Here is a 20,935-nt window from a genome sequence, read left to right as displayed (position 1 = left end):
TGAATCAGGTTCAGTTATTAAATTTTTGCCTTACGTGACATGTGGCCTATTCAGGCTTCCTGAATTATTCCTGTAGAAGGTGAAGTGGGTGCTCCTAATTAAGGGATTAGTGATTTCTTTTCTGTAGCTTTCTTTAGAACAGAGCCCCTAGAGGCATGGCTGAAGCATAGTACTAGTTCAGGGGAAGAGCATGTACAATGTAGATGGATGCTGTGAATAGAAATTGCATCTAGCAGCGTGCGCAGCATCTTCTGAGCTGAGCTGTTACCAACAAACTGGATCCAGTCCTATTGGGCCAGAGTGAACTGGCTCTTTCATACACACTGGTATTGTAGGTATCCCAAAATAAGGCTTTCTCCTTGAAGGTACTGTTCCAGAGTTCAGAGAGTACATTTTTTGGCATCTTTCAATCCTTGAATTTCCCTATTTTAGGGAGAAAAAGAAAAATCCTCGCAAAACACTGAAATTCAGGGATGTTCTTGTTCACGGTCTCTAATTAGCTGTAGGTGTTTGCATAGTGCTTGGGAAATGTGAAGTGCCTCAGAAATGTTAGGTACTGCACATGCTTGGAAAGCAAAGCAGTCATATGGGAAGTTCTGGCTGGTCAAGTTTCTGTGAAAGACCAAGAACGTCTGCACAGCTGGTGTAGCTGAAGAGCTCCACACTTAGTGCAGGTTTCTGGTTGTTTTGAGAGATCCTCTCCTACAGAATAACTTACAGTGTTTCAAATTCCTTTCCTATAAGGTGTTGAAGTGAACTGACATTCTTCAGCAGCTGCTAGGTGGTTCAGAGAGGCTGGAAAGCCTCTCTGTGTTGTGTTAAGTGGTATGTGCCCCTGTACAAGGGCGCATCCTGCCTGCCACAGGTGTGTGTTTCTAGTGCTGCATGAGGCTGACTAAATGCTAATTGCCTGCTCTGTCTTGAGAGATATTTCATAATTAACTCTTATCCCTACTCAGATCTGTCAAGGCTGATCACTGACTGCCCAGGACATTGCTGCCTTTGATGTGGAAGAATGGATATTTTTCTAGTCTTGATCAATCTGTCAGACAGTGCCAAAACAGAGTACAGAGACTTATGCATTCATTTCTATGCAAGGTGAGCATACTCACCTTGAGGCTTTTGCTTTGTACTGATGGATTTGTTGTCACTGCGGGATGAACAGCTGAAAGGGAACATCTGTGCACTCACTGTAAGGCCTGATGGAGCACCTGAGATCTCAGACATGTTTTACAGTTCTTCAAGCCCACGCTCATCTTCTTGAATGGCAAGTTTGTGACAGGTGGAGCATAGCCCTTGTTGTGTAGTGTGAGTGACTGCAATATGGAAGTTCCCTGCATACCTGGATGGAACAGAGGAGGAGAAGGGAATGGGTGTATGGAAGTCTTGAAAAGAAGGCAAGGGATTTTACATGGGAATTTGGCATGTGAAGAGAGTTGTTTCAAGTAAAAACTGAGTGGGAGAAAAAGACAAAGGGAATACTTTGGGATGAGGTGGTAGTCTGGAGTGTGGAGGAACTGAGAGTTTGTAGGTGGAAGCAGTAGCAATGTATAGAGCCTTCTGCTCAACTGCTGGTTCTAACGTTAGCTATTCCCTGATTAAGGAAAGCCACTCATGTCATGTGCTAGATAGATGCTCTTCCTTTATGGGTGCTCTATCTTCAGTATGGAATTCCAGCAGAACTTGGAGAAAGTTTCTGCCTTTCTTTTTTTGATTTATGTGGCAAGGAGTGCAGAGAAAAGCAGTGGAGCCACATGCTTGGCTTCGCTCAAGACACATACCCAACTGCTTGTGATGTCTGCAATACTCCTGATCTTAGCTCCTACTTAACATTTTAGCAGTTTATTATTTTCAACTCAGTCATCCCTGTTTGGTACATGGCTCTTCCTTTTGAGCTTTTTCAGATTTTTCTGCTGTGACTGTATACTCTTTCTGGTGACTAGCATGAAATTTTGGCTAAGGTCAGAAAACGTACATGGATATGACTGTTTCCTTATTCCCACGTGGGTATGGGGGGCAATATGCAGGGCTGTTATGCCAAATAACTGATACTTAAGGAACAACTAATTCACTGGATGTCATGTGTAAGATACTTCATAGTGCTTACGAGAAAACTTCACTTGGTAACAACCTGTTCCCTACTTCCAGAAATACCATGTTATGTCCAGTGTTTTTCTTGAGCTCTGCTTAAGTCATGGGAGAGTTTGATTTTGCTGGTTATAGAGTTGAAGTTGAGTTTTAGTTGTTGAACTCTTTCCTAGCCAGTTTGTACAGCACTTGGGTGATGGAAGGTGCTATATATGTTTTTGTTGTCAAGCACATATAAGCTGTGCCAAAAGAATTTTCATGAGTCATTTAAGCTTTTTATATAAAAATACCTCATTTCTTCAACTTCTCCCACCTCAAAATTAGTAACGCTTGAGCAATTTGCTCTGAGCTTAGAGGGTACAGGTAAATTCCTTGCAGTTGCTATGGTGTGCTTTAGGTAGAAGTCATTTTTAAAGAAACTGAAAACCAGTTCTAATATAGACTTAAAATGGCAAGAGTATGTCACATGAATATATGTATAATAGTGAATAATGCTGAAATAGCTAGTTATTAGGGCAATTAAACACAAAGTTGGATTATAAATGAGTTTTGACGTAATAGAAAGCACTGAAATTCGGTTCCCAAATCATTGTGATGTACAGGCTATGGTTTCTTATCTTATAGATTGGCTATTTTTGACAGATGCTGAATGTACTGTTAAAATGAAGATGCTTCAAATGCCTTCATCAAGCAGTTGGTATTTATCCACTTTTATTTGGGGATTATCAGAGTAAACTTTTGCAGTGCTGCTGAACAAAATGTGCTTTTATTCTTTGTGTGGACTGCTTGGAACTTTTTGTCAGTTTCTCTATTTATAAGGTGGAGATAATATTCTCAAATTTTTAGGAGGTGAATACTAAAGAAGTGAAATGTTCTTCTGTGGAATGTATTTCAGCAACAGAAATACTAAATACTTATTACTACAGTGTTTGTTAACAATGGCATTTCTGGTTTTCCAGCTATTGATAAAGTCTGCCTCAGCACTCTGATCTGTGCTGCTGAACACGCTGGAAATCAGATGATGTTGCATCTGCCCTTCATCTCGAGTCCTGCTGTCATTCTGCAGCAGCTGCCTGGCAAGGAAAGCTTGTTGTCTTGCAACTTTTGTGGAGACAGGATTCGTGTACTGGTGTACCAGACAGTTGAGTTCACTGGTGAAATGTCCGATCACTAGTTGCTGTGAGAGTATGAAAGGGTACAGGGCTGTTTGGACAGTTAGAAAATGGCTTGAAGACTTTGGAAAAAATAAAGAAATAATTAAAACGTATTCAAAAGTAGCTGATAAAGGTAACTGTAGGGATAGGGCAAAAGGAACAGGAGTTTGTGTGTTGAGTGTAAAATGCGTTCATAACAGGAAATTACAGTGAGTGAAAGAAGGCCTATTTGTTAAATGGTTCTAAGTGAGCTGTACTGTTTTGGAATGAAAAATTATTATGTGAGACTTCACCTTTCAAATACCTTCCAGCAAAAACGCTTTCAGACTTAACTCTACTGCTTGTAAACTCTGAAGAGAACTGTAGAACAAATGTTAGAGTTCTGTCACCTTAGTATATTAACATACACTACCTAGTGCATGCTTTACCAAGTCATTTCTCCATGCCTTTTGGCTGTGGGAAGCCAGTGCAACCTTTTGAAGCTGCACCTCCTCCATGTGACGCAGCTCCAGGCGCGTATTCTCTGCTGGAGGTTTGGGATCCCTCAACTCACTCAGGAGTATAAGATGATGCAGAGTTTCTAAGGAGAGTGCCACCCCATGGAGTGAGGCTCAAAGTGGGAGGAATGGGCTTCTTCCTGTAGTTCCCAAAGATGGAACTGCTGAAAACAGCAGTAGTTCAGTGGGAGCATCAGGAACGGAGAGGAAGAGGCAAGAAGAAAGTCCAGGCAGGGTAAGGGAGAACTGCTGAGCAGCTGCAACAGGAATGAGAGCTGTGAACTGATCGAGGGCCCTGAGCATGGGAAGCTGGAGAGAATGGGTAGAACTGGGTCAGAGTGGGAAGCTGCTATAGTAGGAGGAATGAAAGGTCTCTATTGTTTTCTCAGGAGGACTGGGGAGGCTAGGAGGTGTCACTGGATAGAAACTTCAGATGAGAAATCACCTAACCTGATGATCTAAAGAGAGAACTATTCATCATTTTTAACTTTAAATTTTCTTATTCTCTTATTTGGATGTCTTCTTGGGACCTTGCTTTGATGTGGGGGAACTTGAAGAATGAAAGCTACTGTCCTAGCTAAGGTGTGTATCCTGGGCAGCTTTTTTTTCCAGCGCTTCGTAGTTTGCATGCTTATTGCATGCTTAAAATAAGAGAGGACATTTCCTTAGCAGCATGGCTGCAACAGGCAAAACGTCATTTTGTGACTTCTGTCTTTGCCAAAAAGGACATGGGCAGGATTTCATAGCTCTTATGTTAATGTCCCAAAGGCTGAGATTCTTTGCTGTGGGACTGTAAAACCAGCAGTTGCTGGCTGCTGCTACATGCTGGATATGGCAGCAGTTTTATGCACCTGAGCTGATGAATTTGTGGTTTGTACAAATGAGCTTGTATAGTTATAGAAGTGGAATGTTATTTCCCTCTCTGCTATTAATTGATCTTACTAGTATTTATGTGATTGGAAGTGTTGCTGAGTGATGTCCTTTAGCATTCAGATGAATGGAGTGGTTAAGTGGAGGTTTTTGGACTTAGCATGTTTCTTAATGAGTCAGTAAATCAGTAATAGAATTGTGATTAACTTCCTTTATATACAGTGCCCTGTTCTTGCTTGTTGCAGCTCACTTCACTCTTACCTTAGAAAGGTAACTGGCATGCTTCTTTTTACTTTCTTATCTCTGAAATTAAAAGAAAATTCGTAATACCAACTATAGTAGGACAGGTTCACAGGCACTTGTGCTTGTTGATTCTAGGAAGGTTTCTGAAAAGATGACACAGTAACACGGGAGCAGTGGAAGAACAGAACTGCTCAGACTAACTAAGGCAGTAACTGTTATGTGCTGTGGATGAGGCAGTGGAGTTGCCCTTTCTCACGCTTGCTTGGACATGTAGTACGGTGTTGGCTCAACCCTGGTACAGGGGTGCAACTATTAGTCCTGTTTGCTGCTTCAATGAAATTAGGAAAGGATGGAAGTTGAAAGGTTGTTTTATAAAAGAAGTCTTGCCTTTGGCTATGTTGATATTAATTGGCTTATTAAATGATTACTTTAATTTTTACTTCTGGTAGCTCTCTGCATTGCCCCGAAGGAGACACGAGTCCCACCCTTACAAAGCTTACAAGCAGCTGATGCATGAAGTTCGTAAGAAAGACTATAAGTGCTGTCACTCCCTGCTGGTTGGCCACTTTCTTACTAACCTTTCCACATCACCTTTTTCAGCCCAAACTAAAACTCTTCTGTGGTAAGAGCATAGATGTGTTTGATGAAAAACAGTAGTGTAAATCCCCTAAAGCAGATAGTGTGAGAAATGCAAAAGTGGAGTGGCTTTCTTTTAAAGAGAATATTGAAAATTTCCTGTGTTGGATATTTCTAGGAAGCATCTCCTTTTGCTTGCTTATTTCTTAGTTTACTATTACTTAACTGTAATGGCCATTGCTTTGTTTTAATACACTTCAACATAATCAGTGATGAGTTTTGATTTCAGTTGCTGATGGCCACAGATACGTAGCTATCACTGATTGCCTGGGGGGGATCAGGATGGGAATTCTTCATCTAACACCTTTAAGTCATACTTGACAGATCTCATCAGTGTGTGTTGTTCTGTGCTGTAAAATACTCTTTTTTAAAAAACTATTTTTATTTTTTACATGTTGCTAACACTGAAGAATTTGCTTGTGAATCCCTCAGAGCTTGCAGATCATGGTGACCTAGTAAGAGAGAGGATAGTTTCCCATGAGATTATCATGGTATTGATGATAGAACAGCCAGAGCTGTTTGCAGCCATTTCTTCTGCTCTGAGGAGCTGCAGTGCTCAGAATGCACTATTCTGAGCCTGTTTACCCTCCTAACTTCTTGTTTTCAAGAAGCAGCCCTCCTGGGCCACTTATCTTGCTGTCTTTCCATGTCCATACTCACGTTTCTGCTTTTTCCTCATGCTTATCCTTTCTGAATTGGCTCTGGTTTTTGGTCCTTCGGGAAGGTGTACAATCTTCCCTCTCAAGACTGCTTTTGAATGAAGGGTGAACCTACGCTATCGGTCAGGATAGAGTTAAGCACAGGCTTCCCTCTCCTCTAAGGAGGAATGAAAGTTGTGAGTGTATTTTTAATTATATCTTACTTTAAAAAAAAAAAAAGAACAAATTACCTTTTTAAGAAGAAGGCATATTGTTCACCTCAGTAACAATAGGTGAAGGTAAAGTTTAGATGAATCTAGAAAACTTGTTTCTGGCATCGGCAATCAGCATTTCCATTAAGCTTGAGATTTTTACACCATTGGCTACAGTTAGATGGGAACAGCATGTACCAGGGATGGGAACTATATAAAGTAAAGGATTGGAAATGAATTGGCCTGCTCACCTGATCCTGGGAGCTGTTAGGTTATGCCAGCATGTGCTTCAACCCTCTGGCATGCTGCTGTTTCTCGTTAAGGCTGCTCTTCTGCTGTACCTTGACAGTTAGAGGAAGAAGAGGAACAGCTGTAGAGATGCTGGTGATGGGAGGATGGGGACATGCCAGTAGCAGGCTGCTGACTGCCACAGAGCTTTGGCAGCTGGGCGCATGAATTTGGCAGTGCCTGTCGTGGCAGCAGGGAGAGGAGCCAGCCAGCCAGGCAAATTGTTTCAACCCAGAGCAGGTTGCTCCCTCATTATCAGAGCAAAGGAGAGGAGCTGAAGCATGTTACATAGCAGTGCTGATGGAGCAGGTATCTCTTCCCCTGCTCTCCTGGGAGCAGCATCAGGAAACGATCTTGTTCCTAGTGCTTTGCCTGATTGACAGGGAGCTGCAACTGCTGTCCCTGAGTAATTGGTTAACTTGTCCAGGGATGCTGGGGTAGTTTGTGCCTGCAGGGATTCTGCTGCATTAGTTTGTAATAATGATGTCGCTGTTTCTTGGACACATTTCCTCTTCCTACTGCTCTATTTGGAAACTACCTCTAGTTCTTTTCTGTCAAACCCTGTCTGTAGATATTCATCTCCTGCTGAGTTTGTTTTGATCACTGTTCACTGATTGTTTGCTCATGCTGAATGTGGCCAGATCTCCTCCCTTTTAATGCTCAGGTCATCTCTATATTTCAAATTTGAGGCTTTTCCTTCTGAATTTCTCATCAGATATGGCATTTATTACAGGTGATTACTCTGTCCTGTGGTCTCTTTTGTTCCTTGTAACAGCACAGAGAAAACAATTTTGAACGTGTGATTATCCAGGCTTAGCTCTAATGATTTCCAGTCTAGAATAGGAGACTGGATCCATTCACGATTGTGGTATTGTCATGCTGTGCGAGTCTGTTTCCATACTTTATGCTGTAGTTGCCCAAAGATGTGAATGAAGGGAGTCGAGCTGATTTTTGGAATCTGAAAAAATATGCTGAGAAAGCATTGATTGGCTTCCTTCTCTTCAGCAGGCGTTTGGTGTTGGCTACTGTTTGGGGCAGAACACTAAGCCTTTGCTCTGCCCTGGAGCAGCTGGGGCTTGTGATGGCTCAATGATTTCAAGCCACTTAGATGCAAAGGGGCAGATCTGTAGCAGGGAACCTCTGGCCAGTTGTCATTATTAGCTCCCCTGCAGTGCCATGTGGATGTGGATCACCCTAAGGGGAACCTGAGTGGAAATGCTAAAAGCAGGACATCAGATATGCTGATAATACGATGGTAAGTTCCAGAGAGAATGGGAAAATCACTGCTCTTCCTACTGTGCCCCAAGATTTTGAAGGTAGGAAATTAGAGGATATTAGTGGAGTTACAGGATACCTATTAATTGATGTTGCACTGCAGCTTGTGGGGGGCTCTCACAGCTTCTTTTTCTTCCTTTGTTCCTTTGTTGAGGGCCGTTATGTGCACCATTAGAAGGTTTTTGACCTGGGAGCACAGCAATAGAGGCTTCAGTACTGTGCTCAACCCATCTAAGATCTCATTGATGTGTTTCTCAGCACTATTCTGTTCTGCTCTGTTGTGCGGTGGCACATCAGAGCCTTCTGCTGCTCCTGGCAGTCTGTGCTACATTCTGACTTTCTCAGGGGACGATGCTACTTCTTCCTCTTTTCTCTGCTTAGCCTGTCCCCGTGCTCCTGTTGCGTTACACATGATCTGCAGAGACACTGAGGAGAACAAAAACGTTGTGGTAATCCTATGGTATGCCAAAGCTGAATTTGTTTCTGTTTGAAATGGGGCTTACGGGGCAAAACAGGTTAGTCTGCTGTGGGAGGAGGAATAGGGGAAGGAGAGACTGAAGTGCACCTGTCCAGAACTAGAATTGCCTTCTTCCTAGTAGGGAAGAAGAGAAGCCATTTGCCCTGGAGCCTCCTTACAGAGGATTGGCTTGCAGAAGGGCAGCAAATGACTGAGCACTCGCTGCCCAGCAGACAGACTGGCCGCAAGAGCTGATAAGGAAAAATGTCAGTACTCAGCTGCCTGGCAGAGGAGCTAAGAACCTTTTACACTGCAGTCGTTTCAGTTTAAAAAGCTGGGAGGGTATCTGTAAAAGCTGGTGATCTCATTTTTCATCCTTTGGCTATAATAATCCTTGGGAGGGAAAATTGCTTAAAACACGATGTGGGTGAGTTACACCGCTGTGTTGTTCAGCCAATCATATGGCTTCATGCCCAATTTAAGTGTCCACTCTGTGTGCCTAGCTACTTCCTTTTGAGGCTGTGTATGTAGGTGTTCAAGGTTCTGTTCTCTGCTGACTGATCTGGGAAGCATAGCCAGTGTCCTCAGAAGAGGTCACAAGTTTGCATGCAAATACTAGCTGCTGCTAGGTTGGTGTAGCTACAGCCTGCTGCAGCTTTTGTTGCTGAAGAAGTTCCGGTGGCACTGTTACAATGTAAAATTAGGGATTTTGAGAATTAGTGTATTGTGTCCTGGCAGGGGATGCTAAAGGCAGGTTTCTTTAGATAAAGATACTTCAGAGCATTGCAAAATAAATATATAAATCTGTTCTCCGGTTCATGTTGAAATAGATCTCGTGCTCAAATCCATCACTGTTTAAATCCTAGAACACAAATTTGGATAATGTGGCTGAGCTGAGGCAAGGGCTGCAGTTCTGTCTGTCTGCACAGCTGAGAAACTGAACTGCTGCTCCATTGGGAACAAACATGGATAATTTCCTGGCTAGCGTGAGAGGGCAGCCTGCAGATTGGACACGCAGCTTATTGCGGCGGGGGAGAAGTGACACATCTGGTTTGGCTTCAGCTTGCTCAGGAGCAGCACTGCTGGTGCTCTGCTGGAGCTGAGGGATGGAGGGAAGTTTGGCCAGTTGGACCTTTGCTCTAAGGGTTTATTTGGTGTGTGTAATTGTCTCTGAAGGGCTCTGGGCATCTGAAGCAGGATCTGAGGGTTGTTAATCCTGAAAACTCCAGGGTGCAGCTGTCCTTGTTTTCAGTGCAGGGTCTGCCTTAACAAGCACATTACAGAGACTGTAGAGGTAGTCATGGATTTAAGGACTCCTGTTCACAGCGTTCTTGTTCCTTTCTTTGAGCAGCTTGAACAGAGAGACACTGGTGCAGAATGTGCAGACACAGAAGACTGGTTGTTCTTTGAGCACCGATGTCATTAAGAGCCCTACAACTTCTCTAGGAATGTGAGGGTCCCAAACTGTTGGGTATTTACCTGTGCAGTGCCCACAGTGACTGTGGACCTAGAGGATCTGATCAGTGCTCAGCCTAGCATTGAGTTCTTCTCCACATACAGAGTCCCTGCCTTGTCCTTAGGGAAGGAGCAGTGAGTGGGCTACGATGTGGTGCAATTCAGGTGCCAGGATTGATTTCAAGCAGCAGTGATATCTCGTCTTTCAAACTGAAGCAGGAAGAGAAAATGTGAACAAAGTTATTGCAGCAGATGTGTTCCCTGTTTCTCAGTGCATTCTGCTCCAGACAGTGATGGTTACGCTTTCTTTTAGAAGTAGTGTCTCCTCACCATGAGCAGCTTTCATGTTCCCTGCATTCGATGTACAGTGGTTTCCCTTCCTGCTGTGTGGCCACCTGCTGCCAGAGGCCTTTCTGCAGCATTCTGGAGAAAGCATGAGAGGCATAGCACAAAAATCCAAAGCTTTGTGCTGCTTGTTATGGAAAATCCAGAGTTGTGCTGCTCTGCTTCCAGGCACCCCAGCTGTAAGCATGGCCCCGCAGGGCCAGGAGAGGTGGTTGCATGGAGTCATATGGCTGGGAAAGAGGTAAAATCATGCTTATAGGTACTAAAGAGAGAAATGGCCCGCAAGGTGCTGTGCCAGAGAGGCAGGGCAGCTGTCTGCAGCCCAAAGCACCGACTGCGGGAGGCTGCACTTTTTGCTGTGGAGGCTTTGGTTACCTTGGAAACCCGTTTTGAGCTGGATCTCCGCTCCAGCAGAGAGCCTGTCTTTACCTGCTTCTTCCGTGTTTTCAAATGGTTGTTTTGCAGCACAGTACCTGACAGGAGCGGCTCCAGCTCCGGGTTGCTGTGGGATCCAGGCTCTGCCTTTGGTCGCAGGTGTCCAATGATGGGGTGATGATGGCATTGTGCAGTCTGTGCTGGGGCTCAAAAGTTACCAGTATTCTTGTTACCTATTCTTGTCACCAACTACTGTTCCATAGCCTTTACCTTTGGGCTGAGTTGAGGGCTCTGCTCTCTTATCTGCAGCAGATTCCCCCAAGCTATGGTTGGTTTTCTTGCAGGCTAGTCACTATTGTGTAGTAGTTGGGTGAACAATGATGGTGTAGTCACTACCATCTTCAAATCTATATTGACTAGAAATTGGAAGTGATGTTTAAACTTCATAAATCTGTGGTCAGTTTCTTTTGCCAGCTCAAATGGTGTATCTCAAATCTGCTCCTTGCTGTGTCTCACTGACCTGTCAGCTTTCTCTTTCAGCATCCAAACTTTGCAGGATGTGCTTTCTATCGCTTGTGTCTTTCTTGAGTCTCACAAACCATAGTGAATTCTGTGAGTCCTATTGATTCTGTTTGTTTGATGGCTGAAGATAGACTCTAGATATCTAGATGTCCCAAGCTCTTCCTGGGGCTGCTGAACTTTTTGTATTTTGTGTTTTGATGTTCTTTCGTGGCTGCTGCAAGCCATGAGCAGCAGAATGTTTTATAGAAGTGCTGCCACAAACTGGAAAAGGCAAAGGTTAACAAAATCTCTTTTAACTGTAGGAAATCAGTAGATGCTGCCCCAATTCGTAGGTAATCAAGATGAAGAAGTCTCCTTAGCGTTCCAGCTTGACTTTGCAGGTCATCTAATTCAGGTACCTCAGGTCTAGAAACCTGTTGACTGCGGAGCAGAGAATACATTAACAATCATCTTTCAGTGCTGAGCAGATATCGTGGAGAAGAGAGTAGCTTTCCTTTTTGAAATTTTAAAGAACAGGAAGCAACAAGATGAAGAAATTTCCATTTCACTCCAGTGTATGGAGCACAGTTGCTCATTGTGAAGTCTGTGTGATTAAAGCTCTTTTTAGCCAACCTTTTTGTTAATTCCCGCTATCACTAACTGATACTGGGTGGTTACAGCAGGAGCCTTTGTTTTCCTTCTCAAGACAAGTGCGAACCAGATCTGTAGGCTTCCCGGCACAGCCCTAGATAGCTGACACAATAAAGTGCTGTATCCGTCCTTGTACTGCTGCAGCAGCTACAGAAAAGCAGTGCTGTGGGTTCTTTTTGTTATTTTTTTGTCGTTTTAAAATCGCGTGTGTCAACAGGAGTGACAGTTTGAGGCTGACTGCATACATCTTGTTGGTGATGTGTGAAGCAGAAAGGAGACGGTCGGATTCTCCAGCTCTAAGGCTCACTTGAAGATGTGGCAGGTAGAAAAAACAAAAAGTGGACTGAGCTAACAAGTGACTTACCTTGAGCCTGAGCGAATTTGATTAGGAAGTCAATGAAGGAAAATAAATGTGGGGACAACTAAAATAGCTGTCACTTACCTGCCCAGCCCAGAATTTTAGCAAGAAAATACCCAACCAACTCCATGTGTAGGCTGTTAAATTTAGGAAAAGTGAGCAGCTTGCATTTAGGTGAGTTGGTACTGGATAATGAAAATGCATCTGTATTTGAGTGACTTGCTGAGAATTGATTTGCTTTTAATTTTATTCAAAAAATACATATTTCTTCCTAGCTTTGATCAACTTGTTGAAGTTCCTCATGTCTAATGAAACCGTGTTGCTGGCCAAACACAACATCTTCACCCTTGCTCTTATGGTGAGTGCAGACAAAGCAAATCCCCTTCTTTTAAATAACTTAATTTTGAATGGATGTTAGGAAAGAATTTGAGATTTCTAGCATGGGAAGGAGATACTGGAACAAGGCAACAAAGCTGAGGAGTATCACTGGTTGGTTTTGCCAGGTATCCAGAAAGGGCAGTGCTTGGAGTCACTGTGGGCTCTCGTCACTGAAATCAACAAACCTGTGTGAGGAAGGAGTGTAATTCTCCAGATCTGCTAATGTTTCTTTTTTTTCTTCCTGCACTTTGTATACAAGACACCAGAGACCCCTTCTCCTGGCCATCAATATGACAGTGTTAAAGTTGCCTGTGTGTTTCTTCTGTACTGTAAGGAAGATAATAGAGCAGCAAACTAATGTAATGCTGGCTAATGGAACCAAGAGCTGTTTCTTTAAAGGTTTTGAAGATAGCCTGCATTGTTTATTCCTATAGCAGTGTAGCTTCTGTGGAAACATTCCTGTTGTAACCTCTTTTCATTCCTTTGTATAGGTTGTGAACCTGTTCAACATGTTCATCACCTACGGGGACACCTTCCTCCCCACTCCCAGCAGCTATGATGAGCTGTATTATGAAATCATTCGGATGCATCAGAATTTTGACAACCTTTATTCTATGGGTGAGTACCTCCTGGATGGTTGGGAATATTACTGAGTTGAAATGAGAGTGATTGAGGGGGTTGTTTGTCTGGTGTTTTCTGTCCACCTGCTGCTGATGCCTCTCTCCTTGAATGGATATAATTTATCTATTGGTGTGTTTGGTAAATTCAGAAATGAGAGGATAAATTTGTTAGAGGGATAAATATTTTTAGCCAGAAAAAAAAAAATAGATGCAGCCCCATTACCTTTGTAGCATCTGCTTACTGTGATTCAAGAGTGCCAATTGAACCAACAAATTTATATATGGCATTAGGTGTTTCATGCATTTTTGTGTGGTTGGATTGATTTATAGTATGCATCTGCCACATCTGTTAGCTTCAAGAAGGTCAGTACATGCTGCAGAAACAGCCAGCATAGACGAGTATACAATGCAAGCAAGAATTTGGAAAAGAATTTGAGGAACTTCTAACAGGATGCTTGCTGTGCTAGGCAAATCACATCTACTGCTGTCATTGCCAACATAAACCAAAAATACAGCCCTCATAAACCTGCTTGCAAGTAAATCACTGGACTGAGGAATGTGCTTGCTAGCTTAACAGGGAGAGGCTGCCATCCTTCAGAAGGAGAGAGACATGCTGGAATGCCACCAAGTGAAATCCAGCAGGGAAAAGAGGAACAAAGGATAGCAAGGAGTTCCTGGAGACAAAACCAGGCAGTGTGTGTACAGAGGAGCCTGTAACCAGAGGTGGCTGCAGCAAGGCTGATGTAGTGCCTGCATGCTTGAAGCTGTGAAGAAAAAGCTGTGTTCTTTTGCTTGCTTTGTTCTAGAAGGATTTTTCTTCCATGCTGTCTCTACTCCTTTCTCACTGTGATCACCCATCCAGCAACAAGAGTTACTATAAGCATGTAAGGGAAGTCGAAGGGCAGTGGCACAGAGGTAGTTAGCTGCAGCATTCTTCTGGCTTGGCAGTTGTCCACACCAAAATAAAAGGGGCCACATACTCCCTGCAATTTCCAGCAAAATGAACTGCCTTTTTGTATAAACTTCCTACAATTTTCATCCTTTATAGAAGGGATCAGGCGGCCATTTCTGTTCTTTGAGCACAAAAGATTTTTTGCTAGCTGATTTCCTGCTCACAAAATTGCAGCCAGTAAGATGAGGTGATTTCACCAGCCAGTGGCATTTTCAAACCAGTCCCCTGTGGAAGCTGAAGGAAAGCGAAATGGAAGAATAATGCCCTCAAATACAGTGGGGCTGTAGAGGCACAGCTGACCCGTGTGGACATTTCACATATCATGTGGCTACTTTCCATCCTGACACACAGAACTCCTTTGAATTAACATCCGAGATGGATGCAGAGTTTCCATTCAGGCATTACTTCAGATACTGAAGTGCAGCACCTTCTGTTTGACAAAATCAGTATTTAGAGCTGACATCTTGTTGTTGTTTTTTTTTCTTTTTTCTGCACATGGCATGAAATTGTAGCAGAGGAAAGTGAGAAGACAGCACTGTCTAAGCTGGTGAAAGCCACTGTTTAGTCAGGTGCCTAACAGCTTCCCTTAGCTTTGTTAACCCTCTTAGTGGGACTACAGCCAACCTTCTATCCCTTAGTCTTTGGACATTTGTTAGCACAGATCAGCTCTATCCTTCAGGGTGTTGTTTGTTTTTTTTTTTTTTTTTTTTTTTGTGAAAGTAGTTGAAATTTTGTACATTGGGAAATGCTTTTATTTATATATAAAATTTATTTTTCTCTTCGTGAATCTGAACTGTATCCAGATGTGCAGAGACTGAGAGCTCCTCTTATGCAATAATATGCATGAGTGTGCAGCCACTGTGCTTTCAGATTCACTTCTTGCATTGGTGTTTCTAGATGATCCCATATTTGAATGAAGTGCTATTCTGTCACTTCTAACCCTAGAAGACTTTGTATATAAATTCATAGTGAATTCATTTCTATTCAGGTAAACAGAAAAATGATCCACACTTGCTACTGTTTTACTGTTTTGGTGCTTAACAAAAGATGTGCAGGTAACTGCCACCATAGAAACACTACAGGCTCTGACCTAAGTAAATATTTTGGGTGTTCTGGCAGTAAAAAAAAAATTGATTCCCTTGAAGTTCTTCCTCCTGCAGAATGTTTTCAGATCTGCTCCCAAGTCTGTCAGAGACCATCTGTGCAACTGAGCAACACATTCATTCCTATAGAGTTTTTTTCCCTAGGCTAGTGTGTAATTTTTCTCTATGATTCAAGATAAGCATGGAAGTAAAGAACCCATTGCTCTTTGGTTAGGTTTAAATTAAAGGGTGTAGCTCAAGTGGAACCTTGCATAAGTAGGAGTTGGAGAATAGCAGTGTGTGAAATAAAAGGTATCACAGGCTTGGGATGCTGTCCTATTTCTGAGTGAGAGCAACTTTAATGTGGTGATGAAATAAATCAGGAAGGTGGAGTCTCTGTTCCCCCTGCTTCCTGCCTCCCAGGTGTCCTGGTGTGCTGTACGCTTCTTCTGTGTTCCTTAATTTTCTTAAATAGGCTTTAAAGGAAACTTCTGCTTTGCTGTACAGATGGTCACAAGGATGACCTTTGTTCTGATACGATTTGTAGGTTGCCATCTCACCAAAGCAGATTTTAGGTGTTTTGGAGTAGAAAATGGCCAATATTGCTAACTGTCTTTTCCTTTCAGTTCTCAGGATTTCTACCAATGCTGGTCAGTGGAAAGAGCCTGCAAGCAAGGTGACCCATGCATTAGTCAATATTAGGTAAGGAGTAGAAGTTAATAACCATTTTAGAGATTTTGGGCTTGTGTGACTGCATTCTTATAATGACATTTGTTGTATTGAACCTGGTTTTGAATTTGTTTGCTTTGTTGGGCAAAATTGCTGCTCTGAGCAGGGCCCACTGGGATAAAAGAGGGTCACCAGACTTTGACTGTCCTTTTCCTAATGATTCTCTTCTGTAGACTGAATGCCTTTAGAGCATAACGCAAGCTATAATGAATTAATCCTCACAGCATCCCTGGGAGAAGTTATGCAGTAGGGAACAATGCTACGCTGTCAGGACAATTGTGGTCCTAATGGATTTCTGTTGTGTGATTCTATTGCAATTCCATGAAGGTATGAAGAGGGGACTATGAGGCAGCTGTAATGAGCAGATTCTAAGCCTCTCTTAAAATTACAGGATTTTTGTGCATGTTTAAAGCTGATCACTCAGAGACATCTTGTATTTATTTAAAACTCCTTTTCGTTCAGAAGTGGAAGTTATGCTCTACTTGTAAGGCTAGGGAATATCTGAGGTGTTCTTGTGCTCTTTTCCTCTGTGGCAGCATTAATTTTGCATCTTCTGAAGCCACTTGTAGTGATAAAGCTGGGGCGTGGGGTGCTGGGACAAATGGCTCATAGATCTGATTGATTGGAAAATGGAGGAAAGAGAAAAAATGTACTTTTTGTGTCTGGCTTGTAAACAAAGCAGAAAAGAAATGAGTATTTATACCAGAAAGCATCTGCCCATCGCTGCCTTCTCATCTCCTAGATGATCTTTCCATGAGGTGTGCAGCCTTTCTGTGTAACACCAGGGAGCTTAGCACTGCTGTATTGTTAATGCTTGTCGTTTTCCTCACTCCAAGAGAGGTTGTGTAGTGCAGGCTCTCTGAGGGCGTCTTTCAAGTCAGTCAGCATCTATAAACCACCTTAAAGGTTCCCCTAGTAAGTCTGTAAGCTTAATAACATCACATGTGTTTCCGGGTGATTTATTTTTTTCCAGTCTTTATTTTTATTTTTTTGTAACCAGACGTAAATGAGCGCTTGTGGGCAGATAATGCACCCTGAATGAAGCAGCAGAACAGATAGCTGTTGGCAAAGTAATGTCATTTAATGTGACACAGTATCTGCCATGGGAATTCTCTGCGTACACGGGGAGAGAAGTCTAAACTGGGAAGAGATTTAAAAAATAAAACGATAAGAACAACAAAAAACAGCCCAGCAAGTGATCGTGGAAGGTTTGCACTCACCTCTGCTTTGTGCAGCTAAGATTTTAAGATTGCTCATTTACTGTCAGCTTCACAGCTGGTTTGGTAAGGATCATCATGTAACTGAGGAGGGTTACAGCCCAAAAAACTGGCGTTGTGGCAGCCCTCCCTGGCCACCTTGCCTTAGACATGCTCAGTGCATGGTGCTGCCTGGAACCAGCGGAGCCTCTAACATCTTTCTCTTGTAGACTCCTTTGCTCTGCCTCACTACTTATGGATATTAAAATTTCATCTGGTCTTTCACTTGCCTTTGATGCTTTCATAAGTGACTAATTTTGTCAGGGAGATTAGGCAAGGTCTTCATTAGAGATAACTCGAGACCTGGAGAGGAATTAGGCTTTAGAGAAGTTAGCCTGTTTGACTTATCTCCTTTCCTGCCTCTCTACCCCTTAAGGAAAAAAAAATAAAATAAAGTACTGCTTGATTTTTCACTTCTCATGTTAAATAATTAAAAATGTAAAGGGTTCTTTAAATGAGTGTATTTTAGAGCAGCCAGTTCTTGGAAGATGAAGGAATTCAGAGGTGCTCTACTTGTGTGGGGACAAAAAAAAGAAAAATATGTATGAAATCAGGGGCTTGTGATGATGCAATGTTTCTTTTTCGCTTGAAGACTGAATTCAGGTGTTTGAAAGTTGCAGATCATGCAGCAGAAAAAGAGAAGACAATTCCTCCAGGAATGCCTAAAGCCTTTCAAGGTCTGAAGCTTTCTGCACCCTGCTGGGAAAAACATTTTGTCCTGGCCTGTTGGCTGCAGCAGTGTCCTTAGGCAGACTTTGTACCCAGGCTGTGTGCTTCTGCTGCAGCTGGGCCAGGAGCACACACTGGAGCCCTGTGCACACACACACATTTAGGGCTCCGTGTTGCACACCAAGATGCTGCAAGCCCAAATCAGCCAAGAGAAACAGGGAGTGAGGATGCTTGAGAAAAATGAACCCTACAAGGCTGTCAGGCACGTGGATTTATTGGAGAAACAGAGCATGTTAATGCATGACAATATTATCGTAGATTTATTTATGCATCGTTAAGGGCATGCAGGTTTGAACGTGATGTAGCTTCTCACTGAATGGCCTCTTGGTTATGCCCCTTTGGTTTCCTCCTAGGGTGGGATTAGCATACAGTTTCTTACTTGATGCCTTCACCACAAAGGCTGACTTTAGATGAATCCTTCTCACATTGGATTTCTTCTCCTCAGCACGTTCCGTTGCTCTGGAAGGTTTTTATAAGCACTGATTGCCTGTTGTTTGCTGCACCAGCGCAGTGCAAAGTCACGCTTTGGTTCGCTTACCTGATTTTTCTGGTCCTCACTCCAGTAAGAAGAGCAATCATCGATGTTCTGCTTATTGAGAGGGGCGGGCGGTATTCCTGTTATCTCCATGTCTTTCTGGGTGTGCTTCATGATTGCTGTGCAACTTGAAGAAAATGGAAATGTGAAGAAGACAGAGTAATAACCTCGTTTGGCTGAAATCTTGCATACCACACTGGAATTAGTGATCTGTGTTGCTCTCTTATACCATAATTGTGCTTAATCTTCTATCTGTTTCTGCTTTACATAAATAATTGAGATATGATGGACTGCAAGATATGGCTGCAGCACAGAGGGAGCTGAAATGAGAAGCTCTGGCAATTAGGGCTCTGGAAACTCACCTTCTCACCTCTGAGGAAGTAAGCAACTTTTGATATGAGTAATTTTTTTGAAGCTAATGAGCCTCTTTAAGATAATATTGTGCAGGTTTGCATTTAATGAGAATGTTATTAATGCAAAGTTCAAAGGGGCACCTTCTGACTGCTTACTCAGTGAGGAAGGTGGCAGCTGAAGCCTCGTATACTTTTAATAGACTTTCTCCTGATCCATAATTTTTTCAAAGTGAATAAATAGATTGACTTGGTGGTTAATAGACTGAATTCCCCATTGTTGGAAATTGGGTCCTGTTGTCATTTTTAAAGCAGCTGTATTTTTCTCTTTTCTCTCTCAAAAACTTTTAACAACCAGAGATTACCTTTGCAGTATGGAGTAGGTAATAGATTTCTTTTTTTCCTCAAGCATTTTTTATACGTGCTGTTGTAGCATCCCCTGCAATCCTCGCTTGGCTGCTTTCATTCACTTTCCCATCTTGCAGCTTCTTCTGTTCCACATGAGCCACCCGGTGTGATGTTCCCTTTGCACAGGAGGGGCTCTTTTCCCATGACTGCTTTCAGGGTCATAAAGGAGAGGCTGGGGATTTTGAGGAGCACTTAAAGCATTGCATGAATGTATATGAAATGGTTATGCTTGCTGCAGAAGAACTCTGAAAGAGCATTTACAATTATAGTTGTGTGAAAGAAGGCCAAATTGGGCTGTGCTCATTTGTTGTAAGTTACCTGGAATCCCTGCTGCAGTGCTGTACCTCTTGTTAAATTACCTGCACTCTGTAGATCTGCACTTACTGAAAACCTGATAGAGGAGGCAGCTCCATTCAGAGATCCATTAAAGACTGAGCAGCAGCAGGCAGGTATCATCCCTACAGCATTGGCCTGCTTTGCGGCAAGGGATTTATGGGGAGACAGAGAGCTAAGTGCTGCTGACCCAGCCACAGAGTGGGTGGCCGTAGCGCTTATGAGGCTGCGTGAACAGGAGTGCGCTTCTGTACACAGCAGAGGCCTATGGATTACAGTCTGCTGAGGGTGTGTTTTAAGATGTACCCCCTTCTCCCTGCCCTTCTTTCTCTCTCACAACCGTGCATTTCTCTGAGGTACAGCACCAGCTTTGCTCGAGGTGCTCAGTTGTTCTTCCCTTCAGCAGAATTTGCTGGTGGCACCGTGCTGCTGCCTGAGCACCTGGAAGGCAGACGGCAGGACTGCTGGGCTCGGAGCCTGCGGTGCTGACAGCAGAGGGTGCTCCTTCCTCCAGGTTAGCTTGGCCTCATCTGGAGCTTTGCTTAAACGCCACTGTGGGAGCTGCCACTGGTGGAATAACAGCTCCATTAAATTGTTCACTGAGGTGTGCTTAATGGTAATGACCTCTGACATGCTGTCGCTGCTAATCAGTCGGGCTGAGCTCAGATCAGGGGCTGGTACAAGACAGTTAACAAAGGAGGAAAGTGAGGAAAAAAAGGCAGTGAAAGCCAAAGAGAAACTCATAAACATATTTTATTGGTACTTTAAATCCAAATATAATCTTGCTGAGGTTAAGGATCAAATTCTTACTAAAAATTCTGTAAGAGAAATTTCAAGATACTTGCACTTAATTGAAGAATTAATTTGTCACGTTTTTCAAGTGATGGTCTGAAGAAATGATCCTAAATAAGGATTCTGGATTGATTTTAGATGTTTTTGTTTTTTGGTTTTTATTTTTTAGTGATTTGTAATCACTCCTAATTGAAGGAGCAATGTTCCTTCTTGTTGTTTCCCAGGTTTGCTTTGCATGCTTTTTTTTTTTTTCCTGCACAGGGATGCTGGCACAGCAGAGTGGTTCCTGGGATAGCACGGCAGCTGTGGAGGAGTGTTGGTTGCTCAGGATTCAGCTGCTGCTTGTTTTTCACCTGACCTTGCAGTTTCTGGAAGTTTGATCTGGGAGCAACAGATTTTGATGTGGACAGGTTATGGCATTAGCTGGCATCTTGACAAAGAACAGGAGTTGTTTCAAAGGCAAAGACCTCGTTGGAAGGCCAGTGTGACCAGCAGTGCACTAATGGGAGAACAAAAAAAGAAGCGTTGCTGTCCCAGGGTGCATTGTTTCATCTTTGCTTAGCACTCTACCCATGCTGCCAGTATTTTCATTAACTTTAAGGGTTTTTCTCCAATTGTGTAACTTGAATGTTTCATTGGCTTTGCAATAACTGATTTCTTGTCAAGGCAGTGGTGTTAGCTTTAAGCTATTGCTCTTTATTTACTCGCTGATTCATCTCGGTGTGCTT

General features: G+C 42.9%; 1 protein-coding gene across 1 annotated transcript in view; it reads left to right on the top strand.

The window, feature by feature from the left end:
- ARMH3 (armadillo like helical domain containing 3) overlaps positions 1-20,935 on the top strand; it is a 107,344-nt gene that overhangs the window by 34,902 nt on the left and 51,507 nt on the right. Inside the window, exons 21-23 of the mRNA XM_052676738.1 lie at positions 12,319-12,401; positions 12,913-13,039; positions 15,702-15,777. Coding sequence (XP_052532698.1) covers positions 12,319-12,401; positions 12,913-13,039; positions 15,702-15,777 — 286 coding nt within the window. The remainder of the gene's footprint in view (positions 1-12,318; positions 12,402-12,912; positions 13,040-15,701; positions 15,778-20,935) is intronic.

This window comes from Tympanuchus pallidicinctus, unplaced genomic scaffold, assembly GCF_026119805.1.
Source record: "Tympanuchus pallidicinctus isolate F22 unplaced genomic scaffold, pur_lepc_1.0 scaffold16, whole genome shotgun sequence".
Classification (NCBI taxonomy): domain Eukaryota; kingdom Metazoa; phylum Chordata; class Aves; order Galliformes; family Phasianidae; genus Tympanuchus; species Tympanuchus pallidicinctus.
Note: the sequence above shows the minus strand (reverse complement) of the source record. Positions and strands in the feature narration are given on the sequence as shown.